General features: G+C 40.3%; 1 protein-coding gene across 1 annotated transcript; it reads left to right on the top strand.

The window, feature by feature from the left end:
- The first annotated feature begins 1705 nt into the window (after positions 1 to 1705).
- OBI1 (ORC ubiquitin ligase 1) lies at positions 1706 to 24512 on the top strand. Its single transcript, XM_054271663.1, has 6 exons — positions 1706 to 1826; positions 6353 to 6488; positions 7492 to 7583; positions 9225 to 9473; positions 12635 to 12723; positions 22090 to 24512. Exons 1-6 carry the CDS (start codon positions 1755 to 1757, stop codon positions 23591 to 23593), a joined length of 2142 nt encoding a protein of 713 aa, XP_054127638.1. The 5' UTR covers positions 1706 to 1754; the 3' UTR covers positions 23594 to 24512.
- The last annotated feature ends 690 nt before the right edge of the window (positions 24513 to 25202 follow it).

The raw sequence follows: 25202 nt of genomic DNA, 5'->3' as shown, positions 1-25202 counted from the left end.
GTAATTTTTCCTGGAGTTTACTAGAAAGTGTTGTAACATGTAAGCACTCAATTTTTATCAAGCACACCTTATTTAAATCCTCTCCTACCCAAGCATTGCGTTACCACCAAACCCGGTAGGTCTCGTCTATGCTGGAATGTCACCATGGATTAGTTCCCTTGCTTTATTTGCAGTGACTTACCTATATCAAATTGAAATGCATCCATGCAACTCTGCTCTGTCGGTCTAAGATACTTTCCTTGTTCATCATTGCATCCACAACTTTATGCTTGTTTGAATTAGCTGCTCAGCGTTATAAGCACTTATCTTGTGGTGCAATGTTAAATCACTCAGGTCTATAATTTTCAGCATGCTGTGGCACATTTACAAGAAACTACAGGAATCCTGGGACTGAGGTCAAGTGAGCAGGCTCCTAGGAGCCTCACATACCTCTAGCATGCTTCCCAGCTGCTCTCCAGCAGTCCAGAAAGTGCAACACAAAAGCTCCATGATTTGAGAAGCAGTTAGCACAAGCTGCACAGCAAATGCAAAATTTTCATCCTTGGTTTCCATGGATCAGAATCTTCCACAGCGCATCATCACACGCAGCACCTTGCAGGGCATGAGGGCTTATCCCGGTCCTTATTTCTTTGTTGCCCCCAGAGCTGCATGGGCTGTGCAAATCCCACCTGAGCTGCCCTGCAATGCGGTGGGCCAAGAAGCAAAGCTGCCCGTGAAGTGGGAGGGCAGTGTGGGAACCCAGCAGTGATGCCAGGAGAGGCTGCAGATGGACTGCAGGTAATGGGGAAGGGGGGCTCATGCCTTGGGATCTTCCCCTAGAACATGAGAACGCGTTCCCATATCCCAGGAAGGACTTGTGGGACTGAGACCAGAGGAGGCCACCAGGTTGGTTAGAGGGATGGAGCACCTCTCCTAAGGTTAAGCGAATTGGGACTGTTCAGGCTAGAAAAGGCTTCAGGGTGACCTACTTGTGACGTTCCAGTAACTGAAGAGAACTTACAGGAAAGATGGGCCAAGACTATTTACATGGGCATGTAGTGATAGGAAAAGGAGGAACAGATTCAAATTGAATGAGAGCAGGTTTATATTAGAGATTGAGTGGTGAGGCACTGGAACAGGCTGTCCAGAGTTGTGGATACCACATCCCTGGGGGTGTTGAAGACCAGGCTGGATGGAGCTCTGACCAGCAACCTGGTCTAGTGAAACGTGTCCCTGCCCATGGCACCGGGCTTGGAGCAAGACGATCTTTAAGGTCCCTTCTATCCCGAGCCATTCCATGATCGTGTAATTCTGTAACTCTGTAATTCTACGATTCTGTGATTCAGGGCAATTAACAGAATTAAAAGAGTCGTTTATTTAATTCGGCATGATGAAACCTGAGCACAGCAAAGGTTTACCAGGGGGACGGAGATCACCCCTTCTACCGCGCCGGCCTCCTCCCGCACAGGCACTGTGCCCGCGCTCCCCATGGCGCCGTGCTTCCCCCAGGAATGCCGCGCGTAGGCTGAGACCTCCAAGGCTCCTGGGCCGCCCCTCGGGGGGCAGCAGCAGCACCAGAGCCGAGCCGTGAGGGGCCGCGGCTCCCGCCCGCCCTCCAGGGGAGCGCTGCCAGCGCGCACGGCGCTCCGCTCCGCCGGGCGGCGGCTTGGCCTCGCCGGCTGCCGTAGCGGGGCTGGCGGGGCCGGGGCCGCCCGCCCGCCCGCCCGCGGGACTTCCGTGCTGCTGTGGCCGGGCCGCGGCGCTCGGGGCCCGCCATGGCGCAGCACGGCCCCAGCGTCACGCTGTCCCTCACGCTGCCCATCACCTGCCACATCTGCCTGGGCAAGGTAACGCCGCCGCTGCCCGGCCCCCGCGGGCCCGGGTGGGTGCGGGGGGCAGGGAGGTGACGGCAGCTCAGGGGCCCCGCCGCGGCTCGACGCTCTGACCCTCGCCGGGGTTGTGTCCTTTAAGGCTCCGGGCGGGGAAGGAAATCTGTGTGCGGGCCGTTCCCGGCAGCGGCCGAGGCTCGCTGGCACCCTCGGGGTGTCGGGAAGCGCGCGTTGTCCCGGCGGGAGCGGCCCGGGAGGTGTGCAATGGGCCGGGGGCGGCCAGGGACGCGGGTGTGCAGCTCTCCTGGTGCTGGTGCTGAGGTTTGGGGTTCCTCCCGGTACCAGTGGGATGCTCTGTTATAAAATGCTCGGGGAGCTTGTGTTCGAGTGTGGTGCTGTGCCGCGGAGGACAAGTGAAACAAAGAGAGGGTGTGTGAGCAAGGAGATTTAAAAAGTGTTGAGCAAAAGTGCAGCAGTCTGGAGAAAAAGTTTCCGTTTCCTCTCTCTGACCCTTTCTCAGTTCCTTTCTCTTCTCCCTCGGGAAGCAGAGGGCTCTTGCTAGCCTGTTCTTCTCTAAAAGCCCCAGAGCTAATTTCATGGCTGTCACTAATTGCTTCTCAAATTCTTTGCGCATTCCTTACTACTCGTTTTTTTTCCCTCGTTTTCTTTTCTTAAAGCTCAACAAAAAAAAAAAAGGGGAGACGTAGCCTTTTATGTTTGTACTCTGGCATTTATCGTCTGGTTTGTTTCTACCTCACCTGGCCTTTACTGCCAGACCTTCTCTGTTGGAGTGATAACAAAAGAGCAGGCACATTTGATGTGTGAAGTAGATGTGTATAGCACTGGTAGTGAAAGTAGTCAGACGTCTCCCTTTTCTTTAGCCTCATAGTTCTAAGAGTGTGTTACTTTTAGAAACCGTGTTTACTCATTTCTTGGCTTTTTTTGTGGAAGCTGAGCAAGACTTTCTGGCTGTTGTGCTGTTACTTTTCTTTTTCTGTTTATCTGTCTAATGGAAATGAAGGAGAACCCAGGTGTACTCTGTATGTAATGCAGCGTGGATGCCTTTCATGCTGCAAAAAGTGGAAAGAATGACAGGAGGAGACTGAAATTAAACTGACATAGATATTTGCTATTTGAATCCATTCCTAGTTACTTTCTGATCTAAGCACTTAACAGTTTGGTTAGGAATTCATTCATATGTTGCTGTAAAGCCACTGTGTTATTCCAAGCCACTATTTCATACTTCCACTTCCTTTTTAGATGTTCCTGAGTTTGTACTGGAAGAGACTTCCACTCTCTTCCTTGCTGTCTTGCACTGAGATAATACATTCACATATATGAATGAATTGTGAAACCATTAGTGATGCATGTAATAAAGATATTTGAATGTTTTCATTTTTAGACGTGTAAATCTATTTAAATTTTGGCAAAGTTGACAGCTCTGACTGCCCTTTCTTTTTGATAGACATCTTTGTCTCTAGCTTGGGACTTCAATGAAAAACTTCACCAGAAAAACCCATTTTCCTAGGATTAAGGTTAGAGGAAGGAATTTGTTTAGCTTGAATTAGGAAAAAAAGTCTTGTCAGTTTTTACTATCTTTTAGGGGAAGCAGGGAGTATCATGGAGGGTTGACATAATCTGATACTTCTGTGGTTTGTGGCATAGACTTCAAATTAAGTGAAAGGCTCACCCTAAACTCAGAATGTATCTCTTGCTACCCCTGCAAAATTTGCAAAGGTCTGACTGCAAGATAGGAACTATTCATTGAGTATTATGGTAAGAGGATAAAAAAGGAAATATTGCAGAGAAATTCTTTCAATGAATTGGCCATTCATTGTTTTTAATGGAGCTGAAATCTTGGGCAGCAGGGACATATCAACCCATTTTGTTAATGTGAGCAATGTCAGAAAGTATATTGGCAAGATGTGCAATGACCATTTAAAGTAAGAGTGAATTGCTTGGATCAATTTCATGTTTGTTACCTGAATATTCTTTTGGTACAGTCTGGGCTGTCTTCAAACATACCTGTATTTTTAAATTAGGTAGCAGATCAGGAGCCATCTGCTTCAGGCTGTTTTACTTGTCCCAGGATGTCTGAAGATCTCTCTTGTTGGTTTTGTTTGCTTGGGCTTGAGACACAGTTCCGTGTTGGTTGAAACAGTGTAGGATTTCTGGGGATTGGTTCTCTGATGTGTGTCTGATTTTCCATGTGCCTGCTCCTCCATTAGTGCTGCCTGAAGGCCCAGAAGTGCCTTCAAAGTGAAGTGGATGTGTACAGGATTGGATGTGGGTCTGCATAGGAATGGCATTATGTTGGAGGGAAAAATTAGGAAATTGCTCAAATCACTGAGCTGATCAGGCCTTCTGAAATAAACCACAATATTTCTAGACATTATGGTCAATGAATGAACTGGAACTGTGCTGTAATTCAAGTAAAATGCTTTTTTAGCAATAGGTATGTCCTGATCCCCCACCCCCTGGGCTTGTCACAGTTAGCAGGAAGGGCAGTGGCACCACCAGCCATGGTGTGACATTCCTATAGTGGCTTTTGCTGTCGTGGTGTGCCTTGCTTTGTGTGGATCCTGAGCCAGCTAAAGTGTAAAACCCCAGCCCAGAAATGAAACTTGTAAAGGTGTGTAAATCAGAAGCACTGCACCCTGGAGAGTAATAAATGTGACTTACTATTTTGCTAGAGATATGGAGTAATCATTCATGTGCAAGAAGTGTGCTTCTGTGTCAGGTTTGGGGTAACTGAGGGTCTCTTGCTCCCTGGGGGGAAAACCTGCACTCATGAAATGTCTTTTCCTGTTTGGTTTATTTTATGTTATTCTGCTCTGTATCTTTTCATCACCATCCATATAACTATTCTCAGGCTGCTTCAGAGTAAGAAAGAAGTATGGCTAGAGAAAAAGTCTTTTTTTTCCCTGCTAGCTGCAGGTGAGAAGGCTCTTTTTCTTATAAAAGAAAGCAATAAGTAACAGGATTTTTTAAATTAGAAATAATGGAAATTTCAGTGTTTCCAAAGCATTGGTGTGCTAATGCTTGCAATAATCATAAAAAAAGTCTTCTTAACTAGAGGTGAAAGTTCAGTCTCTGTTCATACTTTTAGTAACTTGAGTTTTTGTTTACGTATAGATAACTTCCTTTGACTCTCAGGATTGTCATATTGGAGATGTTAAAAATACTGTGAATCCTGTAAGGTAACAGAGGCATAGAGAGTGAATTGGAGAAGAAGGTAACAGATCTGGGCCTTAATTCATATCCATGAATATTTCAGTGGTTAAACAGTTGGGGTTTAGCTCATGCAATGCTGATCATATGGGTACAAGTGCTACAGGACATATCTGGTCTTCTGGTCCAAGTGGTTACTGACTGTCCTTTCCAGGTGCTTGCTTCTCTCTGCCAACCTTTCATTTTTCCTTTTCAGTTTGACTACTTTACTAACAGAATGAAAGAGGAATATCTTGAAAATGATGAGAAACTTCATTTAAAGATGAAGATTCTCTTGAATTTGGGTTTTAAGTGCAGTACAGTAGAATTTACAACAATAGATTTTCTGACACTTCTGTGTCTAAAAATAGGTTTGTTGAAAAAAGACAGGAGTGAAGGAAAAACAGTTATTTGAAGACCCCTAACACAAATGCTAATGTTAACAAGTAAGAGATTCAAGAGTGTGTGTTACAGTAAGCTGTAGCAAACTGCACTAAGGCATTAAGTCTTTTTCTTCTTTGTCGTATTTGGTCCCTCTATGCACATTTACTTTCAAACAGGGTTTATAGTTAAATGACAAGAGAGAATAGTGCATTGTCATTAATATTTTCTAAAAGTTTGTTTACCCTGCTGTTTTGGAAGGGGAGGGAAAGCGTGAAAGAATCTGTGTCTGATTGGAATATTTAATCCTTCAGTTAGCTGCCCCATTCTTGGCTAATGACTTATTTAGTAGCAATGCATATCTAGCAGGAGACTTGAATTAGTGATTGCTGGTTCACATTTCAGCTCTGTGGTTTTGGCCCTGATCCTTTTAAAAGCTGCTTTGCGTGAAGCTGATTATCCGCAGGCTAAAGTTAATCTGTAACACTTTATGTTCCAATGACACCTCTTCCATTGCAAAGTGTTGGATAGTGCCAGTAGAGATCCCTCCATGCCTTGCTTTTGAAAAGGCACCTGCTTTGGTTGTGTTCTGCCTTGGGAGGAGAATGCATTTCACTGGAGTGGCTGGCTGTAGTTCATGGAGGTTGTGGGGTAAAGAAAAGGTGCTGCTGCCCCTCTGGTTATTAACAAGCTCTTGCAAACAAGGACGTTAGTTCTGCAGAAATTGCTATAGCTTTGGTGCTTTTAATAAGAGGGAAATCTGGTGTTGTGAGTCAGGAGATTGCTCCTAGCTAGCCCTGCAAAACAGCAGTGTCGCTTTCCTGTAAGGCCAGACTTGCACTGAGAGATGGGGTTGTGTATTTTTGTATTTTGTTACTTGAAGGAGTTTTAAGATATTCATAGAGTCTGTTTGTTTTTTTTTTTTCTTTTTATCTCCTCTTTAATGCTAAAAGGTCCGTCATCCAGTTATCTGTGTGAACAACCATGTTTTCTGTTCCATTTGTATTGAAGTATGGCTGAAGAACAATAATCAGTGCCCAGCTTGCAGGATTCCCATCACACCTGAAAATCCCTGCAAGGAGATTATAGGTAAGGACAAGTTTAGGCTTTGAAATAACTTTCTGGTATTTACTGCTGGAGGAGATAGCTTTGAGTCCAGCGATGCCTGGATACCTTTTCTTCTGTGTGTTTTTACCAACATCTAAGGAAGAATTAACTGAATCTTTAACCTTGTAGCTGTTGGGGATGTTACTGCAAAGTTCCAAAGACATTATGTATATTAATGGCTAGATTATCCAAACACAATAAGTACCCAATGGCTCTAATAATTGTTTTTAAATCTTGGTTGGATGGTTCCTTTAACTGAAAAAATGCATTAAAAATGCATTCTTACCTATACATTGCAACCTGTTCACCTAAGGGACCAGCAATTAGCTCAGAAGTAATGTACTTCAATCCAGAATCTTGAATGAGTATGCAGGTTTTTTTACTTGTTGTTTATTTGTTTTGTTTTGTTCATAACTTCCTCCTTTTCTTTTTTTATTTTTAAGAAAATTACTCTTAGCATAGAAGTAAGATGGAGCTACAGCAACAGCATGAGGCTCCTAACTTTACCAGAGCTAGGAAATACTGCAGTCTTTATTTGACATAAAATATCAGCCCTGCTATTTCGTTCTAAGAGAAAAATTTATCTGAATAATCTCACTTTAAAAACTTACTTAGTACAGTAACTTGTACTAATTAAATGTGTGTTTGATACCCTGCCCCTTTCCTTCAGCTCTGTTTTATTAGTATGGTCTTAAATAACAGGATTGTGTTAAGGAAAAAAATAGTTGAAAAATGTAAAATTTTCTTCCTTAAGAAGAAAATTGTTGTTAATCAAGATTTTGACTTCTAAACATTACTAGTAGGTACTCAAGTTGAACCTGTTTTGAAAGTGAAAGTACTTTAAATCTTCCGTGGTAGCCAATTGGTCCAATTTAGCTGCATTTGTTGTTGATAATATGAAAAGTTGTATGAGATGGATTACTAGTATTGAATTGACTGAAAAGGAAACAGTATCAGTGCTTCTTTCATCCTATTGTTGCTTTAGGAGGAACAAGTGAAAGTGATACTATATTTAGTCCAACAGTCAGAAAACACCTACGTAAAACAAGACTTGAATTGCTCCACAAGGAATATGAGGTAAGGACAAGGGGAAGTGTTGTGACTTTCCAGATGAACTGCAGCTGTTAAACTACAACATACAAATGGTTTGAGTCCTGCTGTTTCTAATTTGAGTAAAGGTATATACTGTAACTACATGAAACTCAGTTGCACTAAAATGCCTCCTTTTGACTAAGGTTACAAGAGAGCATTTGCTGGTGCTTGAGGTATTCCCACTGAAGCCATGGTAATAGTCTTTCTGGACAACAGGTAGCCAAGTACAGCCAGTTCTTTAGTTTTGTGGGAATTTGACCCCCAGGTGGTATGGCAGCATTTTCTTCATGCATATTAGGTGTAGGGAACTCTTTGGTATGTCTTCAATACAAACACAGACATTTTCTGAAATAATTCTCTGTAGCTCAGAGAGACTAAATTCTGTCTTAAAGAGTACAGCTCACTGTAACCTTCTGGCATAGGTTAATTTTTAGCGTTATTGGTTTATTGTTTTCTGAAAGTGAGTAAATGCTTGAAAGTAGAGCTGAATGTTCCAGTCTCCTGCTGGAAAAATACTCTTTTGGGAAGAAGATGGAAAGCTGTTAACAGGGAATGTGCTTAGTTTTTTTTTCTCAGCTGTTGTTTCCTCAGTAGCAGCAGTGTGAAGACATCACATAGTTTTGAAGGAAACCTAGAGAGGAGAATGAGGGAGAGGAAATGGACTCTCTCTATATCCTTAACACTGGGGAAGTAAGAGCTGTCTTTTATGACAAGCTTGCCCATAGCTCAGGTTCTTTTAGTCTCTCTGACTAAGGAAAAGATGCTTCCTGCCTTTCTGTTGAATCAACTCAAAATTCATACAGCTAGTCCTAGGATAACATAAATTTCTTCTAAAAAACCCACTTATTTTAAAATGGTTCTTTCCATGCTGGGGAGAGGGGCAGGCATGATTATTTGTGAAAATATGCCTTGGATTTATGTAAATGCTGTATATGGCCTCCTTAAGTAGTGTTACCATGAACAACTCATATACTTGAATTGGTAAACAGTGTAGAGGACATATTTTCAGGATAAATTATTTCTTTTATCCCTTTAACAAGAGGCTTTGGAAGGTTTTTTGCTTCCCTGTGGCTTCAGACTGTTACAGCTAGGAGCTTTGTTCTTTGCATTTTAAGAGTCTTCCCTAAGATGTTGTTGCTTTGGTGTAGCTAGGTGGCCTTTTCCAGGCAGTGTTCTGCCTGTTTTGAATTTGGAGACTTTCAGCATCCCAACATGTGACGTTTCAGAACAATATGAGAGAAACACTCTTAAATAACAGCAAATGAGTCAGCAGAGGACGACCTGAAGAACACTCTTGATACAGGAAATCCTCCCACAGAGTGCCCTAATAATAGATTCATGTTGCTGAATGCTTTGAAGCTTTTGGTCTGCTCTACAGTTTGTTCAGGGTCCTTTATGTAGTCAAGGGATTCCCTGCACTAAAACCTTCAGTGTGCTTGAGTGTGCAGGTTGATTAAAATCCTGCCTAAAGCACAGTACATGAGCATACTTAGATATATGTGTAAGTGAAGGCATGCATCTGGGCTTGCCAGAACCTGTGTTTCTAAAGTGCTATGAGAACTTGCCAGTATTATTTAATTAATCTCACAAATTATTTTAATTCCTCTGAATTTCTGACAACTTTAGGATGAAATAGAATCCCTGCAAAAAGAAGTAGAAGATCTGAGAGGTAAAAACCTCAGTTTACAGATACAGCTGAAATCTCTTCTGGATCCTGCAGCATCAGCTTTATCTTGCCAAAATGAGGAAACTAGCCAGTCAGCAAATGAAGCAAGTACCAGTGGCCCAGAAGCCCCAGAGGAATGGAGCAAAAAGCTGAAAACTGCCAATGATATGTGCGAAAAACTGATGGATAATGTGGACAAGCTGAGGGAGGTAATAAATGTAACAAACACATTTCTTCGGCTATTTTGTAGTGTAACTGTTTTGTGTTAGTTAAATGGGAGTAAGAGCTACCATGACCTTCAAGTACTTCATAGATCTAGAAGAAGGAGGAAAAAAATTGAATTCCAGTGACTGTTGGTGTATCATAGTATTTCCATATAGCCCTTGCAAGTGTCAGATGTTATTGCTTGTTCCAGTGAGTCCTGTATGTGACTCTTATTCAACTCCTCTGTCACTCTATGCCTGGGTAATTGGATTATAGTAGCACTTGTCGACAGTATTGATGACCAGATTTTTCAGGCTTGCAATAATCTATATAATATATCTATTTTGCAACATTCAGTGGGCAAACACAGTACAGTTGGCTAAGGCAGATTTTGCACTATTGCCCTCCCTCCTAGCCGATATTTTTGGTGCAATTTGCTGAGGCAGAGTAACTTGACCCTTTGACTGAAAATAGACAAGCTTCAGCATTTTATGACCAGAATATCCTTTACTGGAAACCTGCAGACTTTTTATACATCTTGATGTAATATAGAAGTAAATCTGATACTGCAGAAGCAAGGATGAAGGAGATAGGCATGTGAAAAAAACCTCTAAATAAAAGTATCTTGCAAAATATAGCTGCAGGCACAAGTATGATCACCTTAAACATTGAAGAAGAGTGAAATTTCTGATTAATTTGAAATCAAGGTAGAAAAAACTGGACTTGTATTTATTCAAAATGCTGCCTTGATTTCTTCTATTAACAATACTGGGTTACTTCCTGCAAAAGTGAAGTGTGACATGTTTAGGACTTTTTAAAAAAGTTTTTAGCATTAATAGTGTTCACACTTTTTCTGTGCTATAGACTTGGAGGCACACATTGTGCTTTTCTGCCATTTTGTTCATGTGACACTTCTGGGACCCCAGGAGCTTCAGATTCACTTGTAGATGGCAAAATAGGATTCACAGCAAGAAGTTCTTGTCTGCCTATATTTTTGTTAGGTTTCTTTTCATCAAGTTAAATTGCACTGCCTCTTTCTTTTTTCTCTTTTTCTTTTGGGATGACTAAGTTTTTAACTTTTTCCCTAGGTAAGTAAAAAGAACGCTGTAACAGGAACTGAAGAAGGGGTTTCCTTGGATACTTTTTCAGTATAACTTTAGCCTTAGCAAGAAAAGAGATTTGAGTGTATGAAATCTCTGAATTTGGTGAAAAGTTAGAAAAAAAATAGAGGCTTAGATAGTTTTAGGGAAGAATTCTTAAACTGTTGTCATAGAATCCTTTAGGTTGGAGAGGACCTTTAAGATCATTGAGTCCAACACTTTTTTCCCATCTGTTCCCTGTCCAACAGCTGCTCAGTTCCATAAGTACCTAAGGTCAGTTGGCTCTGGCAGACCTTGTCTCACTTGTCAGCGTGCACTGCCCATCCCTGTTCTGAACAGCAGGACATCTTTCCCATGCACACAGTGTCTGGAATCAGACCTTCTCCCTGAAAGTACCTGACCCAGGAGTTTCAACCAGACAGCACTTCCCAGTTAGACAAGATCCCTCAGTAAATGTGGTTGCCACCACTTGCTTTTTCAAATCTAGACTGAATCAGGAAATAGCAACCACCTTTATCATTTAATGTTCTGGAGCAGACAAATATAGGAATGCCCAAATAATGCCCATTATTACTTTGAGTGGAGTCATAAAGGCTGTGGGAGTGGTGAAACAAACTCCATAGGAGAAAGCCTAGACTAAGTACACTCACTAAAAATGCAGTTACATGAACTCATTAATGTAGACATTGTGCTGTAAGTGGGGGTCCCTTGCAGATTACTGACTTGGAGGGTAGAGCACTAGAAGAAGGACACCAGAGGGGTTCAGTCCCACCTTGCCATGTGCCATATGGATGCCTTGTGTATCAGTGCTACACAATTAATGAAGTTTTTTACTTTATTGTGTAGCTGGGGGAACAGTGTTTTTGGAAAGAAAGAAAGGGCTTGGCCGTGTTGTCAAATGGTTTGATGATGCTTTGGAACTGAGCACTCCTGAATTCTCATTCATTGTTTCAGGATAGATTTTAGTGCTTTTATTTTTTAAATACCAAGTAGTTAACACTCAGCCCTGGGCTCACCCTTCCCTTCTTTGCCACAAGTCTCTAGCTATTCTTTCTGTACTTAGGAATATTGTTGTGTTGGGGATAGGGGGTGTTTGTTTATATTTTTCTGCTCCATTTGTCCTCCTCCTCACCTGGAAAGGTTGCTAGGGATATTTGTATGAGCATTTAAAGTTCTCTGCCTCTCTTCTTTCACTGTGTGATGCTTCTGAATAAGTACATTTCACTCTGAGCCCAACTGCATAGGTCTTTCTTCAGATCTAGCTCTAGATCATGCTTTTATTATGCAGTGGAAGTGTTATCTAATTGAGGCTATGAATTACGAGTCCTGGACTGGTGGTGCTGTTTTTAGCAAAGGGAGATTGAACAGACTCTAGCAAGTGCAGAAAGTGTATTCTGCTTGTTAGGCTAGTGGCATTCATTGTTCTGAAACATGGTGGCAGGAAAACTTCTCCCTCTATGAAGTGTATTGTTAACAAGGGTGCCTGCTGAACTGAGAAGAAGGAATTGACCTCAATTCAAGGTTGTGAATCAGGAATCTTAATCAGAATGTCTTGGAAGAAAGTGAAGAAAGACTGCAAATAGCTTGTCGTAATGGATTTACATCCACAGGATAACTATGCTTTAAAAACAAGCCAAAAACCCACAAAGTAATCTTGCTCTAATTTGGAATGGAGGAAGCTGTTCAACATTAGTTTTGCTGATACCTGCACATTGTAATGTTAATGTACTTAACGTATTTAGTCATGTGGAAAAAAAAACATGGAATTGCCATTAGGACATCTCCTTAATGACTTTCTGTGCTAACTAACATAGCTGTGTTTATTTCCCTAGATAGGACACTTGCAATGTATTTTGGGAATATAAATAAAAAATGTCTGTTCTCTATTCAGTTTTGCAAACCATTTCCCATGGTGATTTTTAAGTGGTGTCCCTGTCTGAAGGCTGTTTCCTGCCTGCACATTTCTCGTTCTGTCTCTTTAAAAAGGAGAAACAGCTTGTCCTATAAATATTAGAAGTCATTTCTGTTTCACTGTATGCTTATTTTTTTCCTTTTCTTTTCCTTAGGCAAATAAGAAACTGAGCATGGAAAACAATAGCCTTTTAAGAGAGAATTTGCGACTAAAAGCTGAAGTTGATAGTAGATCACCCCAAAAGTATGTGAATATTTTAAAAGCTACTATCTTTTATTTATAGACTGTTTAACTGTTGTAGGCCTGTTTAACCTAAAACTGTGGTGGTGTACATGGTGTTGCATATGTGTCTTCAGGTAGACTTTGGGATTTTTGTCCTCATGGACTTAGGTGAAAAATGAAACTTACAAAATAGCAGCAAGTGGGTGAGAAATGCAACTTAGAGAATCACAGCGAGTCCACAGTGAATGAATATGACTTGACTTCAAGTACTGTTCCTTTGTTACATGGCCAGTATTGAAGTACTGGATTTGTATTGCCCAAACACTGGATCTGTGTCTGAGCAACATATGCAGAATTGAGCTTCTGCAGCATGAGAACATTCTCAGAACTGACATTTGTGTTTAATACTTTGTTTTAAACAGTTATAACACCAACAACAATACCCTCAAAAAGCAAAAACTGCACCATACTCATTAGAGCTGTGTTCTAAGGTACCTCTTCTTGGGAGGCCTTTGTGAAGCAATATATTGATATTTTTGAAGCTCTTTTCCTTTCTTTCATTGGTTTTCTACCTTTCTTCTCTCGTGTGTTTAGATATTAAAAAGCTAATAGCTGTATTGGCCAAAGGTTTATACAGAGCTTTTGAGGAAGGGGATTGGGAGGCACCTGTGTAATGTGAAAAGAAAACTCTCTGGATTTGTTCTAGTTCTGGCAACATGCCTGCTGGAAGAGAAAATTCATCTTTGTGGAAGAGCTTACTTGCCACACTGCTTGTTATTAGAGACAACAGGAAAGAAGATGCATGATCCTTGTACTGTGGATACATGAAAGCACATTGTGCCCTGAAGACCGCTAGAAAGATAGAGCCCTGTTTAAGGCCGTGGCAATGGCTTTTATGGCATCATGTATCTTTTCCTGTAAGACTCAAGAGTGAGTTGGCAAGGATGGCAAACTTAAAAAGTAAATAGATACAACTAAATAAATCCTAGAAAAGAAAATCTTGAAGAGACCAGATAATCTAAATTGATTTTTACTTTTCTGATATCAGGTAAACTCCTCAGTGGAGAAAATTTCCCTTTCTTATAGCTTGTGCATGCTTTACTGTGATTGCCTAAAACAATAGCCTGTCACTTTCTGCTTTAGAAGCCCAGATATAGCCAAATGTCATTACAAATTGGACAGTGTCAGGGTCTGTCTTGCAATCCAGATGCCCGCTAAATTGGCCTGTCTGTGTCTCTGCTATTATTTTTTTATTATCCTTTTTTAGTCTCCTGAACAAATATCACATCCTGCCTGCCTATTGGGAATTTTCTTTGGCTGTTAGAACTCTAGAGCTGTGCATGGGATTTAGGACATTAATTGAATCAGACTTAAACTGGGCTAGGAACAGTTCAAACACTTCTGGAGTTTGTATTTCTGTACCTGATTCTGCTGTATTGAGTCTTGCACTTGCTTTGAGCCCAGTGTGTGCTACAAGAATTTAGGTACATGCAAGGAAAAACTTGTCCTGAAAAAAAATCCTTCAGCACATTAAATTTAGCAATTTTGATTTGTCCAGCCTATATCCGTTTGTTCCTCATCACATCTTAAAGATTGAATTTGTCCAGGTCTTCTCGATACTTTTGACCTCAGAGAAAAAGTAAACTTGTGTTTATTTGGTTTTGCTCTGCACTCAAGAATCTCCAGTGTTTATGGTTTTCTGAAGTCATAATGCTTAGAACTGGTACTAGACTACAAGTGAAGTCTTGGTAGCACTAACTAGAGCAGAAAAACTGTATTCTGTCCTCTAAAACATCTTATATCAATATATTGCAATACCTTTTTTGTTGTTTCCTTTTACCTGACATTTCTACCATAATGGCCAGTACCAGTTCTGCCAAATTGCTATTTAAAAAGTTACCTTCCTTCCTCATTTTGGGTTTTTGTCCCCTTTTAAAGTGTTTAAATGGGAATGAGCCCATTTATTGGCTTTCTTTAGGTTGATGTTTTGATGCATATCAAGCTCTATTCTTTCCAATCCCAGGTACATCCTTCAGATGGTGAGAAATCTCTCCTATCTTGATGTTAGCAGAATTTTTAAATTAGCTTTCATCCTTGTGGTCATTAGTGTAGTCAATATCCAGATCTGACCTAACATCAGGACATTTTTAAAATATTCTTTCAGCTCTGATGGCAAACTTTGATAATATTTAAAGGGTCTTTCAGCTAGGCTTAACACTTTGAACAGGGCTTGGGGTAGATGGGGTTTTTAACATGCCTATAAAATCAGAATTGATAGCATAGGTATCAGAGCCCAACAATGTGGCTAGAATTAAACTTCTGTGCAAGTACATGGATTTGCAAGTATAGATGTTCCTGTGTGCTTTATTCAGAAGTTTTCAGAAGGTAATTTTTGCAAAAGCATCTGAGTAGGTCTCTAATGTAATTTAAAATAGCTACTGCATTGGATTTTTGTAATTTAGTGTCACCGCTGTTGTTTCATTTTTCATATATTCCTTAGCTTCACATTCTCAGGTGTGGATTCATGTGTAAACAAATAACTAAAGTAACTAAATAAAACTGTTATGAAAATATTTTGTAAAGGTTTTGTCAGTATTCAGTCCCTGTATATCCCAACTGTAGTTCATTTTGTCCCTGATGGCATTGGAGCTAAATAGCTCAACATAAATTGTTTTAGTGGACTTTGCTTTACAGAAGAGGGAACACTAATGGCAGGTGAATGATCCCTTTGTAACACAGACTCTGCCTCTTACATCACAGGGAAAAGTATAATTAGTCTCTTCAGTGGTCAATAAAAAACTTTCCTTTTATCATAGACTTGGATTGTTTTTTCTTTGTTCTTATCCATTAAAACTTGCTGAAAAATGTCACGTATGTCAATATAATCGATATTTCAGCCATGTCAGGAATTTTTATACATTTTTTAAACTGATGATGTTGATTTATTGATTAGCTTTTTATTTTTTTACCTGAAAACATTTTTGAGACTAGACCTTCATCAGAATACCATACCATCATATAGTTGGGACACAGGTCGGAAAGGCAAATGAGGGTAAGTTTCTAGCTCTGATTCTTGTCAAAGACCTGCATTAGTCCTCCATTTCTCAGGCAAATCAGACTGATTTGTGGTTGTTGTTTGTTCTTTCTTTACCTTTTCTCCTGATGAATTTTCAGCAACTTCCACTTTCACAATATAGAACAAAAAAACTTCTGAAACTTAAGTTTTGCAGGATAATAAAGCCGTATTACTTCCAGCTCTACTTGAAATAGAAAGCTGTTAGGTCTGTTGGCAGGGCACAGTGGATGTAAAAGCATTTTTGGCAAAGGGATGTTTGCTTTTTACCTGAAGGAAAATAACTAGCAAGTCCATCTACTCCAGGGTATAGTGTATTTTATGAATGGTTAGATTCAAATCGGTTTGAACCAGACTTCTAGGCTTCCTAGGAGTCTTTTCCCTAAATATTTAATTCCTTCTGCCAGTTAAAATCCCAGTCTGAGAAACTATCTGTAACATGCATAAAATTGTTGCATTATCTTTTTTCTCTGGTTTTGCAAGTTGTTTTATTGTTGCAGTTTAAGGAGGGAGGAGCAGTTCTTCAGTTTTACTGTTTATCTTGTCTAGATTTGTGACTTCAGGTAGACTGAAATCTAAACCTGTTAATCTGTTGATTTTCTTCGTCATTCTTTACAACATTAAATTTGTTCCTAACTCAAATATTTCTGCACATACCAGACTACAAAATTCAATCTGCATTTCACCAAACCTATAAAAAGGCTTCTAAAAACCCATATCCAGAGGGTAAGAATGTTTGCTGTCTTCCCTGATAGAAAACTGGGCTATGGTCTCACCTCTCTGAAGTTTGCTGGTCCAGAGGAGTGACCATTTTTGAAGACTAGCTGCAGTGTGGCCTTAAAAGTAAAGCAGAGTAAAGTAGCATATAAATAGCTTTCAAATGAGCTCTGAGTTCTTGAGTCATAGCATTGAATCCTAAGAAAGTGCCCACTTCAGGCATGAAGATCTAAACCTTAGGCAGATGGGTAAGGACATTCAGATCACATTCTGGTTTTGTGAGGTTTCCAGGAGGATTGGCGTTTCTTTTTTCAGTAGTTCTGAAATAATTCTTTCTAGCTTTTGCTATTTGCTGATCCTGGTGATAATCTACCTTTCTTACATGGAAAATCAGTGAATCACTGATAGATGTTAAAATGCTTGGAGAGGCTTTGGATTTTTGTCTAAATTCAGCCAATTCCCTTCATGAAAGTGGAAGCTCACTTCAAAGAATGAACCTGACTTGTCTGTTCCCAGTGGACAGTATGTCTTGACGTTTTGTGGGTTTGGGGGTTTTTTTGCTTGCTAGGAATAGGCCCTCATCTGGCAGTAATGCTTTATTTAGTTCTGTTGTCTATGCAAATATGACACACTTTTGAGATAGTTGTATGAAATCTGGGATGTTGCCAAGATGTTTCTGCAGATCACCTTTCATAGGTGATATAGAGGGGAATTGCAGAACTGGTACAGCTGGTACATAATACCAACAAAGAACTGCAGAAACTAGTAGGTCTTTCAGCTGGTTTGTTCTTGAATTTCCTCCCTTTCTTCCCATCTAACTGCAGAACCCAAGGGAAAATGTATATCTAAATGGTGGGGCTGGGTTTGGTGGTACTCTCTGGCTTTGCCCTTATCTCAAACTCTAATAACCCCTGAATGTACGTTGTCATTTTCCACTTTTCACCCTTTGTTTCCTTTGGAGGATGCATCCTGAACTGCAGGGTGGTCCCCAGCCTGGGCCATCAGGTGATCAGAATTGGAGAGTCAAATTCCATCACATCCTTGCAGCCCCAGTCTTTGGGAAGTGGTTATACAGGGAAACTGTCCATTGCAGCTGCCTGCTATCCAGAAGGAGAAGAGTTTGTTTGAGGTTGTGTGGTTTTAAACTGACTCAAGGGCTCAACCAGACAGATGTGCTGCAGTTAGTGGTCACTGATGTGTAAATTAAAACCTTAAAGCTGAATTTGCGGAACTGATGGGTAAGAAGAGAAGGAAGAAACAACTGAAAAATTTGTTCTTCAACTTCACGAACAGTTCCTAAATGGACTTCTTCAGAAGTTGTCGTGGTTTAACCCCAGGCAGCAACTTAAACCCCACACAGCCTCTCACTGCCTCCCCTCTTGGGGTGGAGAAGTAAAAGTGAAAAAACACTTGGGTTGAGGGGAAGACAGTTCAGTAGGGAAAGAAAAGCTGTACACAAGCAAAGCAAACCAAGGGATTCATTCACCGCTTCCCACAGACAGACAGGTGTTCAAACATCTCCAGGAAAGCAGGTCTCCATCTGTGCCTAACAGTGACTTCAAGAAACAAACACTGTCACTCAGAATATCCCACCTTTACTTCTTCTTTTCCCAGCTTTTTACTCTGAGCCTAATGAGTTAATGGTCTGGAATATCCCAGCTGTGTCCCTCCCCAGCTTCTTGTGCATGCCCAGCCTTCTCACTGGTGGGTTAAGAGGCAGAAGATGCCTTGTAAGAACTGCACAGGAGTTGTTTTTTGAACTACTTACTGCTGTAAGAAGTTGTTTTTACAACTGCACTGTTGTAAGAACTGCGCAGCAGCAACTAAAACATCCCTGTGTTATCAGCATTGTTTCCATCACATCTGCAAAACATAGTCCCATAGTAGTTACTGTGAAGAAAAATAGCTGTACCCCAGATAAAATCAGGATAGGAGTACTCAAACATAACTGAGGGAGCAGTTGTGGAGTAGTGCAAAGGAGGGTGACTCCAGCAATGTTAGTTCTTCTTGCTCACTATAGGTGAGAGATGACTGCAGCTTTCTGATTGGTGTCGGGTTAGAATCATGCTGGACAAGAAAAGGGACTCTGACTGAGAGGAGGTCCTGAAATTTGAGCTTGAAATGTTCATCTAGACATCCAGTGTCACTTCAGACACTATAACATATACACTACCACTGGGGCTGGTAGCTGTGATAAAGGGTCTGTAGATTCGTCTTTGCAGAGTGAAATGTGGGAGCCATCAAAGACTTTAGGTGATGTGAAATATTGTTAGGTGTCTGTGTTAAGGATCCAAATCCCACCTGAAATGTGTTCCTGTTCACTTTATGAGTGATGATTTTGTTTCTCTGGGCTTGCAGTTTTCTATATAAAAGATGTACTTGAAATGCAGTGAGTTCTAAAGTTGTAGTTTTAGTGATACAACTAAAGAACAAGACCCTAACACTCAAAAGTCTGTCCTTGTGTCAGAATATTGCTTTCCTTTTGGTATATGTGTGCTCTTTACCACATGTGTACTAAATACCTTAACTTCTACTGAAGAATTCATCCCCTTGTTACTAAGTGTGAAATCATTCAAATACTTCAGGAAATACAATTTATCTGGATTTTCAAGTGAATCTTAAATTTATTTTCATGTAACTGTATTGCATTCTGTTACTATTGTCATAAGACCATAATTTTTTGGCTATAGCAAGGCTCACTGTACATCTGAAGGGGAAAAAAAAGAGAAAATCTCTTAGAAATGGTTTGGTTGGGGGAGATTGGCAGAGTTCTGGTTTCTTTAACCAAAATATGAATGTTTTCAAACTCTCTTCTGGGTTGCTAGATCAGTGACTAAAGTACTTATAGCTGGAGTAATTGGCAGTCTTAAAAATCTATGTCCTTGCAAATTTAGGAAATAAATGTATGGAAGTCTTTAAGCAGGAACAGAAAGCAAGTACCGTTCTAATCCCTAACTGCAGAAGTAACTTTGTAGGCAGCTTGTCATATGTTACATTTCTGAAAACCAAAATTCCCAAGCACATCCCTCTGCAACAATTAACATATTAGTGATGCTATTTGCCTTTGAACAACATACTGTATTTTTTTAACCTGAGGACACTTGTTATAAAAGTTACACTTGAGAATACAGTGCTTCCTCATAAGCAAATCTCAGGCTGTCACTAATGCTATTTGCATTAAATAAACATATTACACCATTCTTCCATTAAAAAGGAATTACCAGGTATGCATATAAATGTAAACATGTTTTCATTTTTGTGTCAGCATGTCTGTTAGAGGAGACTCCAGAAAATCTTCCTTGTTTTACAAAAGCATTTTTCCCTCTCTCTCACTTGGCTATTCAGCTAAATTGTATTTTTGCATCATCTTTCTGTCTTTTATTAGCGAGTGTAGGCTTTGCTTCTGTACGACTGTGTGAATAAGTCTGTTGGAGGAAGGCAAAATAAATATCTCTGGATCACCTTAGGAAGTGGGAAAGCTCTTGCTTGGGCCCTGCTGTGCCACAGTGACTCCGTCCATATCAAACTAAAATCTGTGTTCCTTTAACTGGGGGAGGAAATAAACCAAAATGTGTTGTATATAAGGATACTTATTTCATGTAACCCCTTTCCCCTGAAAATATAATGGAAATATTCTTGAGCTGTGATTCTTCTTTTACCTAGTTTCATAGGGGAGAGAGAAAGTCTGCTGTGCCTTTTTTCCTGTTTCCGTCTTGCAGCTAGAAATAGACCAACTGTTATAAGCAGTTGGGAAAACTTGTTTTCCAGAGAGCAAGCAAATGAAAAATTGTCTTCTTTTTTTATGAACATGAAGATAAATTGGGTAGAGGTCCTGTGGAGGTGAAGGGGTCCTTGCCTCCATCAAGTCGCAGTCCAGCTAGCTTCTTTTGGGGAAAAAAGAAATCGTACTAAATATAAAATTTCTATGTTGCCATTCCTTGTCTACAAGGAAGTGAATGGTACACACCAAAGCTGTGTGAAGCTTAGGCTGATCTAATTTAAAAAGTGGTCTGCTAGCTGTGACACAAGTGACTTAGACTGTTCTGTAAATCTTATCCATCACTGAACCATCTACAAAAAAGTCTTCAGAATTCTTTAAATATGCAGAAGCAGTTGAGCAGTGAAATATATCAGTAGATCTGGTCACTCCTGCCCAATTTTTTGGGGCTTATGATAGCCCTTAGTGCTTTCCCCAGCTGTCCAGTTAATTGCAATGCAGTTGTCAGCATACAGCAGCTTCCTGCTGCTTCAAGCTCACAACTTGAAGAAGCAGAATGTGGTATGATTGCTGGAAATGCATGCATGTATCCATTGCTTTTTTGCCAGCATAGTTGGAGGCCACAGATAGCCACCTTCAGATTCCACTGATCCAAGGGTTGCAGTGGGAGCATTTTTTGAAGAGGTGAGCTGATGGAATGGGGAAAATGGAATGGAAATTCAGTGTGACTCTGAGGGAGGGACAGGCAGACAAACAAAGAAAAACATAGAAATTTCAGGCAGTGTTTAAGCTGAAAGAGTAAATAGAAGCCTGTGCGGTAACACGGAGCTGCAAGATGGAAAATGGAAATTCAGTGTAAGCCCACATAGAGAATTGTCCTTTCTTTGTGATATAAATAAAACCTTATTTGTCAGAGTTGCAGGGTGGCTGCAGGTCCTTCCCTCCTTTCAAATAATATCAGAACTTTAATTGTTTTTTCTTTCTGTAAATTGAAAGGCTTGGATGGAGCAGGGAATTCCCCAATGCTCACCAGTCAGTGACAGGTTAGAATTAGTCAGGGCATATAGCTGAAACTTTCACCTGCCCTCTGGGGAAGGTTAGTCTTGAAAGCTGGTGGAGGATGAGGGGAAGGCGAGTCTGTATCTTGGCAGTTGAAAATGTGCTCAAGCTGGAAACCCCATGAGCAGACAACTTTCACAAACCACAAGCAGCAGATTTTTGTATTGGAGTTAAGACAGAAATCAGATTGTTCTGGTTGTAAGCTCAGAAAAGCAAGTAACTCAAAGTAAGTGGATATGCCATCCACAGGATGGGTGAGGAAAAGCTGTATATCTAACGGGATATACATATCTAACGGGAACATAATTGAAATTGTCTATGTAAGTATTTAAACCACCTCAAAGGACTAATGCAATTTCAGCATTTCATATCAGCATTTTGTTTTTGACAAGGTGACATTGTGAAAGAAATGTATTGTAAAACACTGCTGTACTGTAGGAAAATGATTGAATGTAAATATTTCAAGATGTGGACCACTGTTCAAATGTTATCATAAATCTTTGCCATTGTTTTAGGGGATAATTCTTCATGCATATTTGAGTTGAATTGATAGAACCAGCCCCTGGAAGGGTAATCTGCTTGTTATTGCCTTGCTACCACTAATACTTTAATTTTGTCTTTTCATGTATCACCTCCACCTGTATGTTATTTGTGATGATTTCAGGTTGTTTTTTTTTCCATAACTAGCAGAGAGAAGTTCTTTTGTTTTCAAATTAACAGAGTGTTTAATAGCTTCATTCTCTCTTGAAATGAACTTGCAAACCTTCACAAGAGTGTCTTTTTCCAGCTTAATATTTTCTTTCTTTTTTACTTATTGCAGGTTTGGTAGGTTTACAGTAGCTGCACTTCATTCCAAAGTGGAACAAAGTGAACGTGAAATGAACCGTCTGAAAAAGGCACTGGAAAGAAGTGATAAATACATCGAAGAAATAGAGTGTCAGCTCTTACAGCTGAAAAAGGCAGGCAAAGGAAGCCAGACAGTGAGTGCTGTTAGTGAGAGAGTGCTTTCCACAGATGCTGAAGGAGGTGAGAGCAGTGAAGATACAACATGTTTGAAAACCCAAGCTGAGGAAACAAAGGCTTTGAATACCAGTCAGAGTCCTGACAGTCTTGAGCAGCTGACAAGTGGTGGAACTTGTTTAGGCTCTTCTAGTCAAGATGGCTTGAACAGCTCAAATACCCAGTGTGCCCCAAAGAAAGAACTATTTCCAGGATGTCACAGGGTTCTCCTGGATGAAAATAGTACAAATATGGATACCTGCTTAGAAGACCAGTGGAATAAAATTGAGGAATGCACCCCATACAAAGATGAAGAACTTTATGATCTTCCACCACCGTGCACTTCTTTTCTGTCTCTCAGTCGCCTTCAATTGAACACTCCTGATGGAAAAGAAAATGCAAGAAAACCATCAACATTCCTGAGAAAACTGAAATTTGAAGGGTTTCACGACACTTCAGATGATTGCAGCAAAGATTCTTCCGAGCACAGCACAAGCAGTTGTAATAGCGAAAAGAAGCTGAACTGTTTTACTGCAGGAAAATCAGGAGTTTGGGGCACCTGCCCAACAAATTTTGCTGAGAACTTAGATTTTGATGGATCAGAGCAAAATTCAGTAGCTGGTCAGTCAGATGAGACAACAGCAAAGTCCAGTGATAAAACAAGTTCTTGCTTACCTAAGAGGTTGCATACTCTCTGCTCTTCTGAAATGAACCGCACAAGAACCTCCAGCGAGGCCTCTATGGATGCTGCCTACCTCGATAAGATTTCTGAGTTGGACTCAATGATGTCCGAGTCAGACAACAGCAAGAGTCCTTGCTATAATTTCAAGTCCTCTGATATTGATGGTTCTTCAAAGTCAACAGAGTGTGCTAAACTTCTGAATGGAACAGAGAAGAATCTGGAAGAGATGAATGAGGAGCAGAGTATGAAGGGTCCAGAGACAAGCGATCTGGTAGCTGACAGAACTGGCTGGAAACCCACTATGTTTTCCAACCTCTCCCCGTCTGATGTAGATATGAATGATCACTTTCCACTGTTTACAGGCCAAAATGTAGTGGCTACTGATGCCAAACCTCCAAACTCTTTATTTCAAAGGGACTTTTCCTCAAATGTACTGTTCAGTAATTCACAAAGGTTATTTGAGGAACAGAAGTTTGGTTCATGTTTTTTAAAGATGTCATCTGATCTTCAAAGTCAGATTAATCCTCCTTGGGTGTCTTCCTTTACAGCTGAAAGGAAAAATAAAAATGTCAGTCAGTCAACCAAGAGGAAAATTCAAAACAGCCTTTCCAGTGCTAGTCCATCAAAAACCACCAAAAACTGATTCTGCTTAGGAAATCAAACGGGACTCAAAGTTGTAAACCTGCAAATGTTGAATATTTACAGGTGAACTTAATTTTTAATGACTTCCATGTAGTTCTGATCCTGTCGTTTTCGACTATGTGAAAACTGAACATTCGCCTGCCCATTGCAAGCTCTTTGCCAAGGAAGAACCGTTCCGGATTCTTTTGACTGGGCATTTTATTTACCTGGGGGCTTGGGAGTTTTTGATGCTCTTTAAGTTATCAGATTACATGCTCTTCCAATTGTGAGTGCAGCTAATGGCTCCTTGACAGTTCTAAGTGGTCTTGTCAAATTAGTCATTTATGTAAGAATTAGTTTTAAAGGTTACATTTCCCATTCCTAAAGATTACATTTTGTGCATGTAAGGCAGCTACTGGCCATATATCCTATGGATTCATGAAATTGCTATAAATTAATGCCAGTTTTGCCATAAAACCTGCCTCCCAGAGGAAATGTTTCTGCTTGGACTATTTCATAGCACTGTACTGTACTGAAATTCTTGTTTTAAGTGGGTGTAAGGTAGCAGCCCCTTTCTTTTCAGGGTCACAGCACTTCAGTTAGAAAAATCACTTTTAACACTGTAATTATGGCTTGTCTCTTTTTGAAGTTAAGCACAATTTTTAATTTAGTGCCCAAAAATCATTGTTATTCTAAATGTGTTTAGTATGCCTGTATAGACCATAAAAATGGGTTTGTATGCTAATGATTTGTTTACCTAATGTGCACTGAACATCTTACATTAATACTGTACCATTTTACATTAATACTGCATGCTTTTCTATGTGAATTGAATAAAACATGTTATAAGCACTGTAATCCTTCATGTTGCCTCAAATATTGAATTTAAAAAAAAAAAAAAGGGCGAAACTTTTTTTCCCCTAATTTGGAAAATACATGTCTAAGTTTTGTAAAGCATAAACCTGAGCTTATTCACAAAGAAAAAATTCAAAAATCTCCCTTCCTCTCCTTGTTAGACATAGAACCATTCCAGTGTCAGCATCGATACGGTTGATGGAAATGGTTTTCAGCCTCTCTGGAGGTGACTCTTCCAGAAAGTATTGCACAGGTCAACATAATGTGATGGCCTGCTACAGGCAGGAGACCTAATTAAGCAGCAGAGCAAAATTGGTTTCTTTGCATTATTGTGTTTTAAGTCTTTTTAAGGCCATATTTAATTACAAGATGCAGGGGGTTTTTTTTCTCTATAGGACTCTGATGGCATTTCTTAGAAACAGACGTCCTCGCTTCATCAATACCTATGATATGAAAAATCCATATGCTGCCTTTTGTCCCTCTGAAAAGAGTGAGAGCTACTTGGAAAATTTCAATGGACTGGCTCATCTTGTAGAGTTAGGTTTGTTAGCTGTTTGAACAAGAACTACACCTCCCATTGTAATGTGAGCGTGCATTTGTGCAATGATGTGTTCATTCTGAACTGGGACTTTTCTCTTTTGAGCTTTACCAAAAAATCATCATTCAAGCCATGCATGCAGTCATGAAAACTGAGACTGCAAACAGTCCAGTGTTTTGTGGTGACAGGCAGGATGGCATTGTGCTTGCATGTACTGCTTTCAGTACACCACCTGAAT

The sequence above is a fragment of the Melozone crissalis genome, unplaced genomic scaffold, assembly GCF_028551555.1.
Source record: "Melozone crissalis strain CALT ecotype California unplaced genomic scaffold, PUWL_Pcris_2 ptg000013l_1, whole genome shotgun sequence".
Lineage (NCBI taxonomy): Eukaryota > Metazoa > Chordata > Aves > Passeriformes > Passerellidae > Melozone > Melozone crissalis.
The sequence above is the reverse complement of the archived record's forward strand: the minus strand, read 5'-3'. Positions and strand labels throughout refer to the sequence as shown.